This window comes from Gracilinanus agilis, chromosome 2 (assembly GCF_016433145.1).
Source record: "Gracilinanus agilis isolate LMUSP501 chromosome 2, AgileGrace, whole genome shotgun sequence".
Lineage (NCBI taxonomy): Eukaryota > Metazoa > Chordata > Mammalia > Didelphimorphia > Didelphidae > Gracilinanus > Gracilinanus agilis.
The window spans coordinates 571,791,590-571,807,256 of NC_058131.1; the positions used below are offsets into that span (position 1 = coordinate 571,791,590).

General features: G+C 37.7%; 1 protein-coding gene across 1 annotated transcript in view; it reads right to left on the minus strand.

Moving 5' to 3' along the window:
* The window catches only part of MAP2K1 (mitogen-activated protein kinase kinase 1), a 108,988-nt gene that overhangs the window by 40,715 nt on the left and 52,606 nt on the right, over positions 1-15,667 (minus strand). Inside the window, exons 3-5 of the mRNA XM_044665336.1 lie at positions 13,304-13,450; positions 6,489-6,566; positions 5,793-5,844 (exon numbers count right to left, since the gene is read on the minus strand). Of these exons, the coding sequence (XP_044521271.1) occupies positions 5,793-5,844; positions 6,489-6,566; positions 13,304-13,450 (277 nt within the window). The remainder of the gene's footprint in view (positions 1-5,792; positions 5,845-6,488; positions 6,567-13,303; positions 13,451-15,667) is intronic.

The following is a 15,667-nucleotide window of genomic DNA, read 5'->3' on the forward strand; positions in this document are numbered from 1 at the left end:
TAGAATAGTTTATGAAGAATAGGCATTATAAAATCTTCTGCAGCAAAACCAAAAAGGTCTTTGGAGAACCAGAGACTACAGAAGCATCTGATAACATATGCCTGAGTTACCCAACACTAAGAAAGTTCCCTACCATCTCTTCTAAACATTTTCTTGGTTTCCATGGGAAGGATTGTGGTCAGCATGGTATGAAAGTTGCTAGCATAGCACTTTGCATTTGAAAAGAGTTTTGTTTTACTTTTTAGAGTAGGCTTGCTTTTTTTTTTTTTTGAAGAACAATTTTGAGTTTTCAAAAATGCATCTTAGTAGGTCAGTTTGGGATTGACAAACCATATGAACAATCTGTAAACCAGTCATGGCAATCCCAACAGCTAAGCCTGAATGTGATGGAAACTAATCAATATTTGGTCAGAATTTCCACAGATTGGAGGGTAGATAGGTGGTCCAAAGATGGAAAGTCCTGGATTCAAATGCGACCTCAGACACTTCCCAGGTGTATGACCCTGGGCAATTCACTTAACCTCCATTGCTTACCCCTTATTATTATTCTGCCTTAGAACCAACACATAGTATTGTACAGATGGTAAGGGTTTAAAAAAAAAAAGAATTTCCATGAATTGGGGAAGAATATTTGTACAATATTCCCTATACCTCCTTTTCTCTGAAAGAACCATGGGGAAAGAAATCTTTGTTTCTTGGTTTCCTAGGCCAAAATCAATGACCACTAAGGTCCCTTCTAGCATTAAACTTATGATCCCATGATCCCAGACCTCCCCATTTATTCAAACAAGCTTCCCCTATGAGCAAGGATCTAACTTTTGCACTAAGAGTTAAGGTTTTAGCCACTAATTCAACAAGAATATTACATAAAAGCAAGGAATGAAGAAGGGTTTAAGAAAGCAAATCTGAGTCAATCCTAACATGGCCAGTCCACTTTAATTAAGCAGAAAATCCAAGATCTGACATTAATTGAGACAGTCACCGAAATTCAAGAATCTTGATAAGTTAGGCAATGAGACATCTATCAACCCATGCAATCATCCTAGCCCTTCCCCCTCTCCTAAACTGCAGTTATCAAGGATGCAAGCTGAGGCAAATAGGAAATTAGGGAAATAGTAGTCACCATTTTTTTTTCATTCTGTGAACAATGGTCTGATCCCATGGAACCCTAGAATATCTGAGCTGGAAAATACCTTCTGAGGTGATCTGGAACAATCTTTATCTAACTCAGGAACCCAATTTCCAATAAGTAATTCTCTATGTCCTAAAGTAGTTCACTCCATAGAAATTTCTGATGAGCTCCAATTATCAGAGATTTTCCTTATATCAAATTGAAAAAAAACAAAACCCTTTCTTCTGTCTTAGAATAGATATTAAATACTGGTTCCAAGGCAGAAGAATGGTAAAAGATAGGCAGTGGGAGTTAAGTGACTTAACCAGGGCCACAGAGATAGGAAGTATCTGAGGCCTAATGACCTTCCATCTCTAGGCCTGGCTCTCAATCAACTGAACCACTTACCTGCCCCCTATACTTACTATTTTTTTTTTTTAATCCTTACCTTCCATCTTGGAGTCAATACAGTGTATTGGCTCCAAGGCAGAAGAGTGGTAAGGGTAGGCAATGGGGGTCAAGTGACTTGCCCAGGGTCACATAGCTGGGAAGTGTCTGAGGCCAGATTTGAACCTAGGACCTCCCATCTCTAGGCCTGGCTCTCAATCCACTGAGCCACCCAGCTGCCTCCTATATTTACTATTTTTTAAAACATTCATTTGTAAAAATTTTGAGTTCCTAGTAGTGCTTCTCCTACCCACTGAGAAGGCAAGCAATATGATACTCATTATCCATGTGAAGTCACATAAAACATATTTCCATATTTAATGGATACTTACTCTTTCTCCTCTGAGTTGCTAAAAACAATGTTAAGTGTGTCACCTATAAATACTTTTATATCTGTACATTTAAAAACTTGGGAACAGAATTTTCTAATCTATTTAAGTATCTTCCAAAGAGTTCCAAGTCTATAAAAATGAAACACGTCCCAATTAGTTTGTGAGAGCAACTGCCTAACATCAGGAAAGAGGGAAATTTACTAGCTGAATTTCAACAAGGCCTTTGTATAAATGGTGGATGGAACTGAATGATGACTATTATCATTTTGAATGTATAGCCAATGAAACACCTTTTTTCCCATCTGAAGTTAAATATCTGTATAATGTATCTCTTTTCATTTATGGCAGTCATTAAAATAAAATTTCAAAACAAATTTCAAAACTAACTGAACTTAGAATTTGGCTTCCAAATTGCTATATCACAATCTATCAAACCAAGATTTTAAAAAATAATGAAACCTATTTAATCACATTGACCTCACCAAAATAGGATATTTTAGTGAGAACAAAAAGGCCATAGTGCCATTAAAACTATTTTCAAAATATTATTTCATATTTTAAAATGCCTATTTTTGTGTAAGTTTCATAAGTACTAAATATGTAAATATGTAATTTATAAATAAATAAATGGGCAAATACTGGGGTATAATGCTAAAAATGTTTGTTAAGAGGGATGCACAATCAGAAAGGTTTGGGGATGGGGGCAAATAAAGTTAGGTAGCAGAGTGGAAAGAGCACCAGGCTAGGAGTCAGGAAGACTTCAGACACTTCCTTCCTGTGTGACCCTGGGCAAGTCACTTAAACTCAACTGCTTAGTCCTTGCCATTCTTCTGTCTTAGAACTGATTCTAAGACAGAAGGTAAGGGTTTGAAAAAAGTTTGGGGACTAGAGTTTGTATTCTGGAGGGTTAAGGGAGCTATAGGGATTCAAAGGTAGATTTCAACTCAATCTAAGACCATTCTAATGATAGTCTTATAAATCTCTTCAATATGGGAGAGATTGGGTCTAGATCAACATCTTATACCCTCTACCAAGATAAATTCAGAATGGGTGAATGACTTGAATATAAAGAAGGAAACTGTAAGTAAATTAGGTGAACACAGAATTGTATACTTGTCAGATCTCTGGGAAAGGAAAGATTTTAAAACCAAGCAAGAGTTAGAAAAAAATTACAAAATGTAAAACAAATAATTTTGATTACATTAAATTTAAAAGTTTTTGTACAAACAAAACCAATGCAACCAAAATTAATAGGGGAAGCAACAAAATGGGGAAAAATCTTTATAACAAAAAAAAACTCTGACAAAGGCCTAATTACTCAAATATATAAGGAGCTAAACCAATTATACAAAAAAAAAAAATCAAGCCATTCTCCAACTGATAAATGGGCAAGAGACACGAATAGGCAATTTTCAGATAAAGATATCAAAACTATCAACAAACACATGAAAAAGTGTTCTAAATCTTTTATAATTAGAGAAATGCAAATCAAAGGTACCACTTCACACCTAGCAGAATAGCTAACATGACAGCAAAGGAAAGTGGTGAATGTTGGAGGGGATGTGGCAAAATTGGGACATTAATGCATTGCTGGTGGAGTTGTGAATTGATCCAACCATTCTGGATGGCAAAGACTATCTGCCTTTTGATCCAGCCACAGCACTGCTTGGTTTATATCCCAAAGAGATAATTAGGAAAAAGACGTACAAAAATATTTATAGCTGCTCTCTTTGTGGTGGCAAAAAATTGGAAAATGAGGGGATGTCCTTCTATAGAGGAATGGCCGGACAAATTGTGGTATCTGTTGGTGATGGAATACTATTGTGCTCAAAGGAATAAAGAACTAGAGGAATTCCATGTGAACTGGAAAGACCTCCAGGAACTGATGCAGAGTGAAAGGAGCAGAACCAGGAGAACATTAATACACAGAGGCTGATACACTGTGGTAAAATCTAACATAACGGATTTCTCTAGTAGCAGCAATGCAAGGATCCAGAGCAAGGCTGAGGGACTTATGAGAAAGAAAACTAGCCACATTCAGAGGAAGAACTGTGGGAGGAGAAACACAGAAGAAAAACAACTGCTTGAACACATGGGCTGTTGGGAATATTATTGGGGATGTAGACACTAAACGATAACTCTAGTCCAACTATCAATAATATGGAATTAGGTCTTAATCAATGATACATGTAAAACCCAGTGTAACTGTGTGTCGGCTAAGGGAAGGATGAGTTGGGGGGAGAGGGAAAGAACATGAAACATATAACTATGGGAAAATATCCAAATTTTTAAAAAATCACAGAAAAAAAAAAAGAAACCTCTTCATCCTGGGAAAATCACTTCAGCCCTGGAATTCACACCCTGGAAGAGGCATCCTTTCCCAGTGCCCCTCCCTCTGGTTAGATGGCACGTCCCATAGCCTCTATTTAAGGAGCATACTCCGTCCTGCTAGTCTCTTCATTCCCTATCACTGCAAGCACTACAGCCAGACTTCCCCACTTTTCTAGCTATATTTTCTGCTTGTTGACTAACTAATAAAGGAATGTGTGAATGGAAAAGTATTTAAGTGTTTAATATGTACAAAGTACTGAGCTTGGGAATCAAACCAAAGAGTAACATAATTTCTGCTCTCAAGGAGGTCACATTGTAATAGGGGGAGAAAACACACTGGGAAGTATTAGCTGCAGATCAGACAACAGGGCCCTATGGTCCTTTTAGTGCAGCTAAATAATATAGATATAATATTATCTAATATAAGATAAATGGATAAAACCCTTATCCATTTCTGATCCATTCAACAGAGACAAGGCCTTTAAGATGGACTATTTCACCGTAAAAATTGAGTATCCCCGGACAAGTCATTTAATTCCAATTGCCTAGCTCTTGCAGTCTTCTACCTTAGAACTGATACTTAGTAGACGATTTTAAAACAAAAGATAAGGGTTTAAAATTTTTTTTAAAAAAGCTCAATGACCATTTGACAGACGAAGTTGAATAGGGAAGTCCTGCTTTACAAAGGGTTTGGACTAAGTGACTTTTTAGGTTCTTTTCAACACTAAGGTTTATTTCAATACTAATTTTCCTTTCTAGAAAAATGATGTTATTTATCACTTTAACAAATGAGATAGTTTGGGTTAAAGGAAAAATGAGGTACAACCTAAACTTATACAAGTAAAAAAGCATCAAAGCCCTTGAAAGAGGATTGAAATTGCAGTCTCCCTTGCTTCACCTCTGGTCTCCACCTCAGAAAAATTAGTGTTTCCACATAATTAACATTCTGTTTTCTGCACATAATATGCTACTAACCCAATGTCAGTATAATATGTTTTGTGAATCTTTCTTTTTCTTTCACTAGAGAGTATCTACCTGCCCTGAATAATCCGTGTTCTCTTTCTCCATTTTCCTCACTTCATCAGTGGCATGCATTTGCGAAGTGGTTAGTTAAAGGAGAGATAGAATCTAGACTACAAAACAGGGCAATGTTATGTATGGATAACACATGGATTGAACCCATAACTCTGGCCTACTTGATTAGCAGAATACTAGAACCTATTTCCCAAAAAACATATTGTGACACAATAGTATGTGGCAATATCCTGGTTTCCTCACTGCCTTTCCACTCAAGAAAGAGGAAAAGGTCAGTTAAGTGTTTATAAATCTGTTATAGAGATAGAAGGTGGGCTGAGCACAGATAAGCCTCCCCTCCCACTGTCAGTACTCCTTTTATGTTCCAGAAAGTATACAGGTATCAGTGGCCCAAAAAAGGTTACAATATAATCACACTAACAAACTGTCTTAAGAAGTCACAGAAAAGAAAAAAAGTTATATTTTAAGCCTAGATAGTTAAAAAAAAGTTTCACTAGCATTCAAAACAATGTACTTTTCAAAAAGAAAGCCCTTACCTCTGTGCATTATCTTATGCTTCTCTCTCAGATATGTAAGACCCTTTATTACCTAGTGGAAAAGATATAAAGATATTTATGTTGAAAGGTCAAATAAGTACAAAAATCCACAAATGTATGTTTGATAACAAAGTATAAATTGTCCAAGAGATATTATCCATCAATACAATATTAAGCTAAGATGATAAACTATAGGAGAGGAAAAGAGAGGAAGAAGGTTTGAAGGTTTGTTCGATTTGAGGTACACGTTGACATTCAGATAGAGATATCAAGCAGGCAGCTAGAAATATTAGACTGCAGGATGGGCAGGTAGGTCACTCAGTGGATTGAGAGCCAGGCCTAGAGACAGGAGGTCCTGGGTTCAAATCTGACCTCAGACACTTCCTAGCTGTGTGACCCTGGAGCCCTTACCATTCTTCTGCCTTGAAACCAATACATGGTATTTATCCTAAGAGAATGGTAAGGGTTTTAAAAAAGGGGTGGGGGATGGGATTTATTCTTAACATAAAAAGCAAGAAAGTCACATGGCTGAGGGAGGGAGAGGGGGGAGTTGAGAGAGAAAGAGAGAGAGACTGATTCAGCAAGGCCAATGATAAGCCTTTCTAGAATCTTTTTTTTCCTCAGCTGACTTCCTCCTTTCTTCCTCATCTTTATTAATTATCTTAGGCAAAATTTCAAGGAAGACAAAATACTTACAGCAATGCTAACTTTCCCCAAGATCTGCTCAGGAATTCTTCCAGCTTTCTTAAGGACCTGATCCAAAGATCCACCATCCTAAGAATAAAATAACAGTATTTAGTGATTTTGTTTCCAACTCTGTGTTTTAGACATGTTGAAGGAAATGCAAAGCAAACACTCCTTTTAGTTAAAAACAAATGTCTTATTTTCTTCAATTGAACAGACAACCAAAAAAATGTATTGAGTGATAAAAGGGTCAGCTGTTATAGAAAGAGAAATGCAATTGAGGTAGTCTCCTTTTTCAAAAAAACTATTTAATTAAGGACATACATTACACAGATGAAAAATTACAAGATTAGCTTAAGATAATAATGAGACTTCATGAAAAAGAAGATATTGCTAACTGAATAGCATGGATAATACATGTTTGAATTATGCAAAATAATTCTTTGAGCTATGGTAGTCAGAGACAACCGTTTAGGAGAGGTCAAGTGCTAATGATTCATCAGAGAATTAATGATTTTCCTACCATGAGTTATCAATAACTAATGATTAATTCAGTCATTGAAGGTGTGATCTGCATTACCTGCATATCTAAAATACTAACTGAAGATAACAATCTATGTTCTTTTATTATAATCAATGAAATCCAAAGAAAAATGCCAAATATCAAATGTTTTCTATCCTTTTCATTTTGGTTTGAGAATTTAATGGGTGCCTGAGTCTTGAGTCCTTAATATGTTCAGTGCCAATGCATAAATATATTCAGATTCCCCTGACATTGAGTATAATTATACAATGATAAGTCAAATGAATTGCAAACAATGACCATCTAAAATGATCCTGAGAAACAGACAATTTTTAAAGTTGAAAAAATTTTCCTAAATCTATAGTGCAACCACTGAGTCAGTTATCATTAACAACTGAACTCCCTATACATAAGGGGCCCTGTGCTAAATTCCAGGGTTATAATAAAAAGCATAAAACTCAGTTGAATGTGTACAACAAAGAGGTCTTGAAATTTGGGACCCCAAGATAAAGACTCTCCAGATAACGAGGAAATCCAAGCTGCTGGTCCCTGGACAAGAAGCCAGATCAAAACTGCCCTTTGTCTCATACCTACTTGTTTTACTCTAACCTAGATATTCATGAGAAGAACAAGAGGCACCAGTCAGTTTCAGGGTTTTCAAGCCTGTCTAATGAGTCCTGTTGCAGAAATAACTGGACTTCAAAATTCAGCGAGTCACCAGAGAGGTCCCAGGCATATAAACTGGAGATACCAGGTAAGGAGGATTTGAATCCCATCTCTGATACTATGAGGCAAGCTAGGGGAAGAAGGGCAAAACAAATCTCTCAAAGAATAGACTTCGGGAAAAACCAAACAAACACAAAAAATACTAGGTAAAAAGAAACAGGATATCAATCTACTTACCTATAGTAGAAGTATATGAGACAAATAATGTCTCATAAAGATAATGACTATTAAGACTTTCAGTAATAAATGTAAAGAATGTCAAAAGAAGAGATCACAGTCAGTAAAGCTTTTGGGGAAGTTTTCTTAGAGAAGGGAGAAATTGAGCTGGGCCTTGAAGATTTAGTTCTACAGAATGGGATTGCTACAAGGCCATCCTGTGTGTTTCAAAACCACGTGGCCTCATTTATGAGTAGAAAAATCATCACAAAAGGAAGAAAACAAAAGGAGGCAGCGAGGTGGCTCAGTACAGAGAGAGCCAGGCCAAGAGATGGGAGGTATTGGATTCAAATCTGGCTGCAGACACTTTCTAGCTGTGTGACCTGGGCAAGTCACTTAATCCCCATTGTCTAGCCTTTACCTCTCTTCTGGCTTAGAACTGATATCTGATATTGATTCTAAGTTAGAAGGTAAGAATTAGAAAATAAAAAAGGAAACAAGTATTTATTATGTACCGACTATGTGCCAGACACTGCATTAATTAATAAGTATTTTACAAATATTTTCTTATTTTTTCTTCACCACAACCCAGAGAGATAGGTGCTATTATTATTATTATACTCATTTTGTGGTTGAAAGGATTTAAACTTAGGTCTTCCTTTCTCTAGGCTCAGCATCCTATCCACTGGGCCATCTCACTTCCTCTAAAAGAAATGATTCAAAGTGAAGAGGTTACAATGTCATAACAAAGTCAAAAGCAAAATGTGTTGGATAAGTCATAATGAGAATGAAGAGCTGACAAGAGCTGACTACACTAACCTCCCCACCTTCCCAATTCTATATCACTGTTGCTAAGGGCCTTGCTGAGTAGAATAAAGCTGCTAAAATTGTCCTTATTTTTAGCAGCTAATTATAATCTAAGTTAATAGTGCCTTTGTGAAGGTTTTCTATAGAAGAAGCAAATACTTTATGAAAATATTAGTTTGAAAACTCTTACAAAAGAACTATCTACTTTATCAGATGCGTCCCATTTCACCATCTGAGCAAGACTGTGTAGCACTGCAGATAATATTAACCAAGTTCTAACCCAAGAGTTATCTGTCCTCCTTCTACTGCAACTCATTCCTGAGGTAAATCAATCAGCACTTACACATGAATTCTAAAGTGAAGACACTAGGTATTTTTCTAGAGTGCAAAGAACCAAGAAACTTCAAAGGATGAAATATTCTGAGTGGCAGTGTTTGAATTCCTACTTGAAGGCAAGGATGAAATGAAAGGAAGGAAGGAAGAGAGAACAATAGGTATAAAAATTTTATCTGCCATCAAAAGTATAACACAATACAAAGAATCTTGGGCAAGGAGGCAAGAGACCTGGTTTCTAGCTCTCCCAAAGAGGAAGATCTGTGTGAGTTGGGACAAGATACAATCTCTGAACCTCAGCTTCCTATTGTGCTATGTAAACTTCTAACGTTGAAGAAGGACTGATTGGGCTATCAGTCACAAGGAAGCCTCCCTCTTTACTTCCATTCTTCCATGCCCTTTTCATGCCTGGGGACATCCTGGATTCTGTTGCCTCTCTGACTCCTGTGTACTCTGAGAATTTGCTTCTAGTCTATTTGCCCAAATATGACAACAGAGTTCAACTTGACTTCATCATTTGTAGTTTTTTTTGGATCAGAATGAGCTACTGCTTAACCCTCCCAGAGTTTGCTAGTATCCTACTCCTGGCCACTCATCACCCAGGTCCAACCACATCTGTAGGCTAATGCAGGAGGCATCTGTCTTGGGGCTTTGGTGCAGGATACCCTGTACTTAGAATCCCAAAGAAACCAGATCCTCAAAAAAGCAACAGGCTTCTTGGAATGATGACTGGGAAAGGCTTATATCCCATCACAGACACTGTATTCTCCGCATGAAAGGACAGATATGATTAAAAAAGGTAGGATATGATTAAAGCCTCCAAAATCATGTAGGAGATAAAAGACTGAACATGTACTTACTTGTTTGGGAAATCCTGAAACAAAGAAACCAAAGCCTCCACAGATATATGGAAAAAGCAGATTTAAGACAATAAAAGGCAGGAAGCTTTTTACACAGCAGGAGGTTATTAAACTTACTCAACTTATTTTGACAACACATTTGGAAAGCAAACTGAAACAGGATCTGGAAGCACTTAAGGCAAATTTACAGGTAAGAGCCATTATGGTTCTTCCTGCCTGGTTATATCCCTAACTTTTGAGGACAAGGCAGAAGATGACTATGCTTCTCCCACATGGCTTCTTCTCTAGGCTGGAGGGGATGAAATCTCCATAAAGGTTATTTCTGATATTCTCAAAGAGAAGGCCTAGGGTCAATACCTCATGCGTTCATGAAAAACCTGTTTTCCTCAGCCTACTCAACCACCTTCCAGAACTGTTAAGAAGTGCAAATGAGATAATAATTGTAAAGTTCTTAGCATGGTGCCTGGCATATAGTTGGTGCTATAAAACTGCTAGTTATTATCATCATTAGTTATGATGGTTTGGAAATCATGACCTCAGAAAAACCTCTGATGCCTTAGTTCACAATACTGAAAAAAACTGACCAGTGAGAATGAAGTCATAAAAAAAGCTACAATTAACCTATAAATCCTGCAAGGGCAGGGACCATATCTCGTTCAGGGAGCTAAGAAGAATAGCGGATAAGGCAGGAAACTTGATATGTGGAAGGCCTGAGTTCAAATCATCCCTCAAACCTGTAACCCTGGGCAACTGAGTCACTACCCTCTCTTAGTCTCAGTTTTCTCTTTTGTAAAATGGAAATTTAAAAAAAGCACCTACCTCTCATAGAGTTGTTATGAGAATCAAATGAGATACCATGCGTAAAGCTCTTTGTAAACCTGAAAGCTCTAGATGAGGTGATTCTTGCTTTTTTTGTGCCATAAAAGCCTAAGAATCCTTTCTCAGAAGTTTGTTTGTTTTCAAGCTACAACTTTTCTTTTTAAGCCCTTACCTTCTGTCTTAGAATCAATACTATGTACTGTTTCTAAGGCAGAAAAGAGCTAAGGGCTAAGCAATGGGGTTTAAGTGACTTGCCCAGAGTCACACAGCTAAGAAGTATATGAGGCCAAATCTGAACCCAGGACCTCCCATCTCTAGACCTGATTCTCTAACCACTGAGTCATCTAGCTGCCCCTACCTACAATTTTTAATAACTGTTTTCTGACATTTCTCAATCCTTGTTCTCTCCCTTGCTCCTTGCACTCCTGGAGATCACAGATAATATGATATAGGTTAAACATGTGCTATCATGTATACATTTTTCCATGTTCATCATGCTGTCAAAGAAGACATTGATTACTTGTACAAGAAAAAACTCATCAAGGAAAAAACGTACAGAATGGTATGTCCTTCAATTTGCATCCAGGCTCCATCAGTCTCTTCTATGGCGGTGATTAGACTTTCTCCTTGTGGGTCCCTGGGAGTCTTGGAACCTTACATTCCTCATACTAATTTCTTAACTATTATCAGAATAGCTTTTTTAATGCACAAAACACCTAGGATTATAGAGGAAACTAATTATGTTGAAAATCAGTTAATGAATATTTTTAAAAACAAGTTCATGGATCCCAGGTTAAGAACCCTGCTCTACATTAACATTAATAATCATCATCCCCTCATGCTTCCTGATTTCTTCTTCAGCATTTCACCCCAGATACTGACCACAGTAAGAAAGTAATTGGGAATTAGCCTTTTCTGATGTTAGTGCATCAGACTGTTACTTCATTAGTGTTTTTGTTGTGCTGGAATGTAGAGAAACGTGAAGTTGCTTTACCTCTTGTACAGATAACTGTTACTTGGTAGAGGTTTTAGAGGTAGTGAGGACCAGAGAAAGTGCTTGGTCTGATACCTTGATGATCACATGACCCAGAAATTCCTCTCTCATCTTACATCAACATCCTTCTAAAATGTGACTCCCTCAACTAACACGGGCTGCACAGGGATGAGCACAATGGCACTGTCATAACCCTAGGTCTGGATATAGTGACTTTCTTGGAGGCAGAATAATCAAGCTTAATTCTCTCATTTTATACACAAAAGGACAAATGCCCAGAGATCTGGTTGGCCCTGGATCCCTCGCTATTCCATACATCTTCCAGCTTCCTGGCAGAGTCTAAAAGGAAGGGAGGTTGTTCTCGCCTTTCCTGGCTCCAGATCTTCCTTCCCACTTCAGTTTCCAGGCCCTCATCTGCCATTCACACATTTAAATCCAAAGTCTGCATGCCAGGGTTGGAGATTTTGTTACTAACACAAAAGAGCATAAGTAAACAAAAGGAGGCATCGAGGTGGCACAGAGAGCCAGATCTGGAGTCAGGAAGACCTGGATTCAATTCTGGCCTCTGACACTTCTTAGCATTTAACTCCAATTGCCTAGCTGTTATGGGTCTTCTTCTTGAAAATCAATACTTAGTATCAATTCTTAGATGGTAAAGGGTTAAAAAAAAAAAGTTAACAAAAGAACAAGAAATGATTCTCATTCCCTCTACCATCCTGGGGGAGTCTAAGGTCAAGCTGGGTAATTTTCTTTTAAAAAGTCAACATTTCATGGTATTTTATGCTGTTGTTAAAAACACTTACCTTCCATCTTAGAATTGAGACTATCTTATTCCAAGGCAGAAGAACAGGAGGGGCTAGACAACAGGTATTAAGTGACTTTTTCAGGGTCACACAGCTAAAAGTGTCTGAGGCCAGATTTGAACCCAGAACCTCCCATCTCTAAATCTGGCTCTCAATCCACTGAGCCACCCAGCTGCCCCTTCTTTCATGATATTAAAATAGAAGTGCTTACATGCTTTCCTTACTAAGGAGGTGGGAAAGACTATTGAATTAAGAGTCTATTTCTACAGAAAACTTTCTCTACTAGGTAAGCAAGAAGGAGCATTCTGAATCAACATTCCATTTAGAACCAACAAAAGCTGACAGATGTCTAGAAGAATCTATACAGTATATCTTGATCATTTAAAATAATGGGAGAATTAAAACAAAACAAAACATTAAACACTAAACCTAGACATAGAGGGTCCTTCCGCATTCTAGTGTGATCACAGACTTCTTCTCCAGGCACAGTGCTAGTCCATGGAACTTTAGAAACATAACTAAATTGAGAATGGAGATAATGTGAAAGACAGAAAGAGAAGAAACCAGAAGCTATTTTAATGCTAATTCTCCAAAATACTTCGAAGCCAACTTTCACCCTAAATAATGGTTATTTGCTGGGAAAGAATGAAAGTAAATGAGAAGACACTGATGAGAACTGACTCTCCTATCTCTCCCCAATTCCCTGAGCCGTGACATTATATATAGTACCAGAGTCTAGCACCTACCTGGGCAGGGATCTAGCTAGAGTTGGCCTACTGGCTCCGCTCAGGAAGCCAATAACTTACCATGTGCTCCATGCAAATACTGATCTCTCCATCGCTGTAAAAGGCCCCATAAAACCCCACAATATATGGAGAGTTACACTCATGCAGGACTTGCAGCTCCCGTATAATCTGGTTCCGAATTGCTGGCTTTATCTCCAGGTGAATTAGCTGTTAAAAACAACAACAGTAACTTGGAATCACTTTCTGAACTGAGTCTTTATTAGGAAGAAAACTGAAAGAAAAAAAGGAAAACAAGCAAGTTTTCAAAAACATGTTAGACCCACCCAAAGCACCAAATACTAAAGCATAGCAAGCCAAGGCTTATGTTTGTGATTAAATAACTGTTAACTAAAAAAAAAAAAAAAAACAACCTAGGCTGTGCTACTGCATTCTGAAGCCCTGGGCAGATGGAGATGGGGATGAGTTGGCAGGGAAGGGCTTGAAGGACATCCTTTCCTAAGGGAAACATGGAACTGGAAGTTTTTATTTGAGGTGGCTGAGGATTGATTCACTGGTTCTTATAAGGCAAGGGGAATATCTCTCAATAGATTAAGGAGTTTCCTCTTGGACTAAAAGTATTTTGTGAGGATTTATTTTGGCCACAGACTGACTTTACTTTGAACTACAGAAAATGCATGAACCATCTAACCTTGGCCTCTTCTTTTGCTTAAAAAATTCAAAAGTCTGTAGTAAGTATTACAGAGAAGCTACTATGTATGACGTTACTAGGCATGTGGTGGGAAGGAAAATGAAGAAATACAAAATATAGTTCCTGCCCTCCATTAGTTTTCAGTTTAGCTACAGAGACAAAACACATATACATGAAACAGTTAATCTTAGGCTGCCTCTTACTATTTTTTTAAGTCCTTATCGTCTATCTTAGTAATAGCTCTAAGGCAGAAAAGTGATATGGCTAGGCAAACAGGGTTAAGTGACTTGTCCAGGGTCATGCAACTAGGAAATCTCTGAATCCAGATTTGAACCCAGGTCCTCCCAACTCCAGGCATTCTATCTGCTCTGCTACCTAGCTGTCTCTCTCTTACTATTAAAGTATCAAAAGAACAGAAAAAATAATAAATGTTATAGAAATTAAGTGTTAAGTGTTACAGAAATTCACAGAAACTTTTAAAGATTGTTAGGACTTGGATCAACTTGGGGAATGACATGAATAAAGGCTAAGAATCAGTAACGAACATGGTATATTTGGGAAATAGTGAAAAGACTAGCCTAGAAATAAGCAGAACCAGGAAAGCACTGTACATAGTGACAGCAGTATGGTACAATGGTCAACTATGAAAACTTGGCTACTCTCAGCAATGCAATGTTCTGGGAAAATTCTGAAAGACTTATGATGGGAAATGATATCTACCTCCAGAGAAAGAACTATTGGAGTCAGCTGATGCTGATCAAAGTCAGACTATCTTTTGTATCAATGTATTTATGGTTTTATTTGGAGGGTTGGGTTTGGAGGGTTGGGTTTGTATGAGTGGGCTCTTACAACAGTAACCAACATGGAAGTGTGTTTTGCATGATTATACATGTATGACCCAGATCAAATTGCTCACCACCTCCAAATTGGGGGAGGGAAGGAAGGGAGAGAGATGGTTTGGATATTATAATTTTGGAAAACCTATGTTGAAAATTATTACATGTAACTTGGAAAATAAAATACCTTTGAATTTTAAAAAAGAAAGAAAAGACTGACTTAATTAGAGCAGAGGGTGTGTTGGGGAGCAGTGAGAGATGGTCAATAGTAAAACTGGGGCCATATTAATAAGACTCAAATGTCAAGCAAAGGAATATAGGCTTTATTCTGGAGAAAACGCGGGGCTTACTGTTTGGTTAGTTTTTTGTGTGTTTTTCATACGTATTAAAAATTTTAGTTAGGGGTGAGGGATTTCAACATCTATTTTTAAGGAATATTAATATGGTTGTATTATATGTGCAAGATGTTTGGAGTGGACTTCTCCTAGCATGGGCAATGATGCCTAAGTGAAATGAATTCTCTCTCTCATAGTACATAGATTGCCAGCCCACAAAGGAAGCAAAGAATAGATTTAATTCAATTGGCCAAAATATACATAACTCATATGTGCAGAACCACATTCTAGGCACTTGCTCAAGGTGTTGTGGTTAATACCAGAGGTACCCTGCCTCCTGGTCTGGTATTTTTTCCATTACAAATCAACCTCAACCCAACCCTACCCCAACCCCTGCCCCATATGGCTATAAAAGTTTCCAGGAAAATCAAAAATGTATGGATCGATCAGGGATTTGGAGCCAGCCAGATACATGCGCTTAAGTCCTCTCTTGTACTACTCTTGTACCCCTGCCAGTACAGAGCTCAGAGTAGAGTGAAATGGCATACACAGTTATCATGTATTC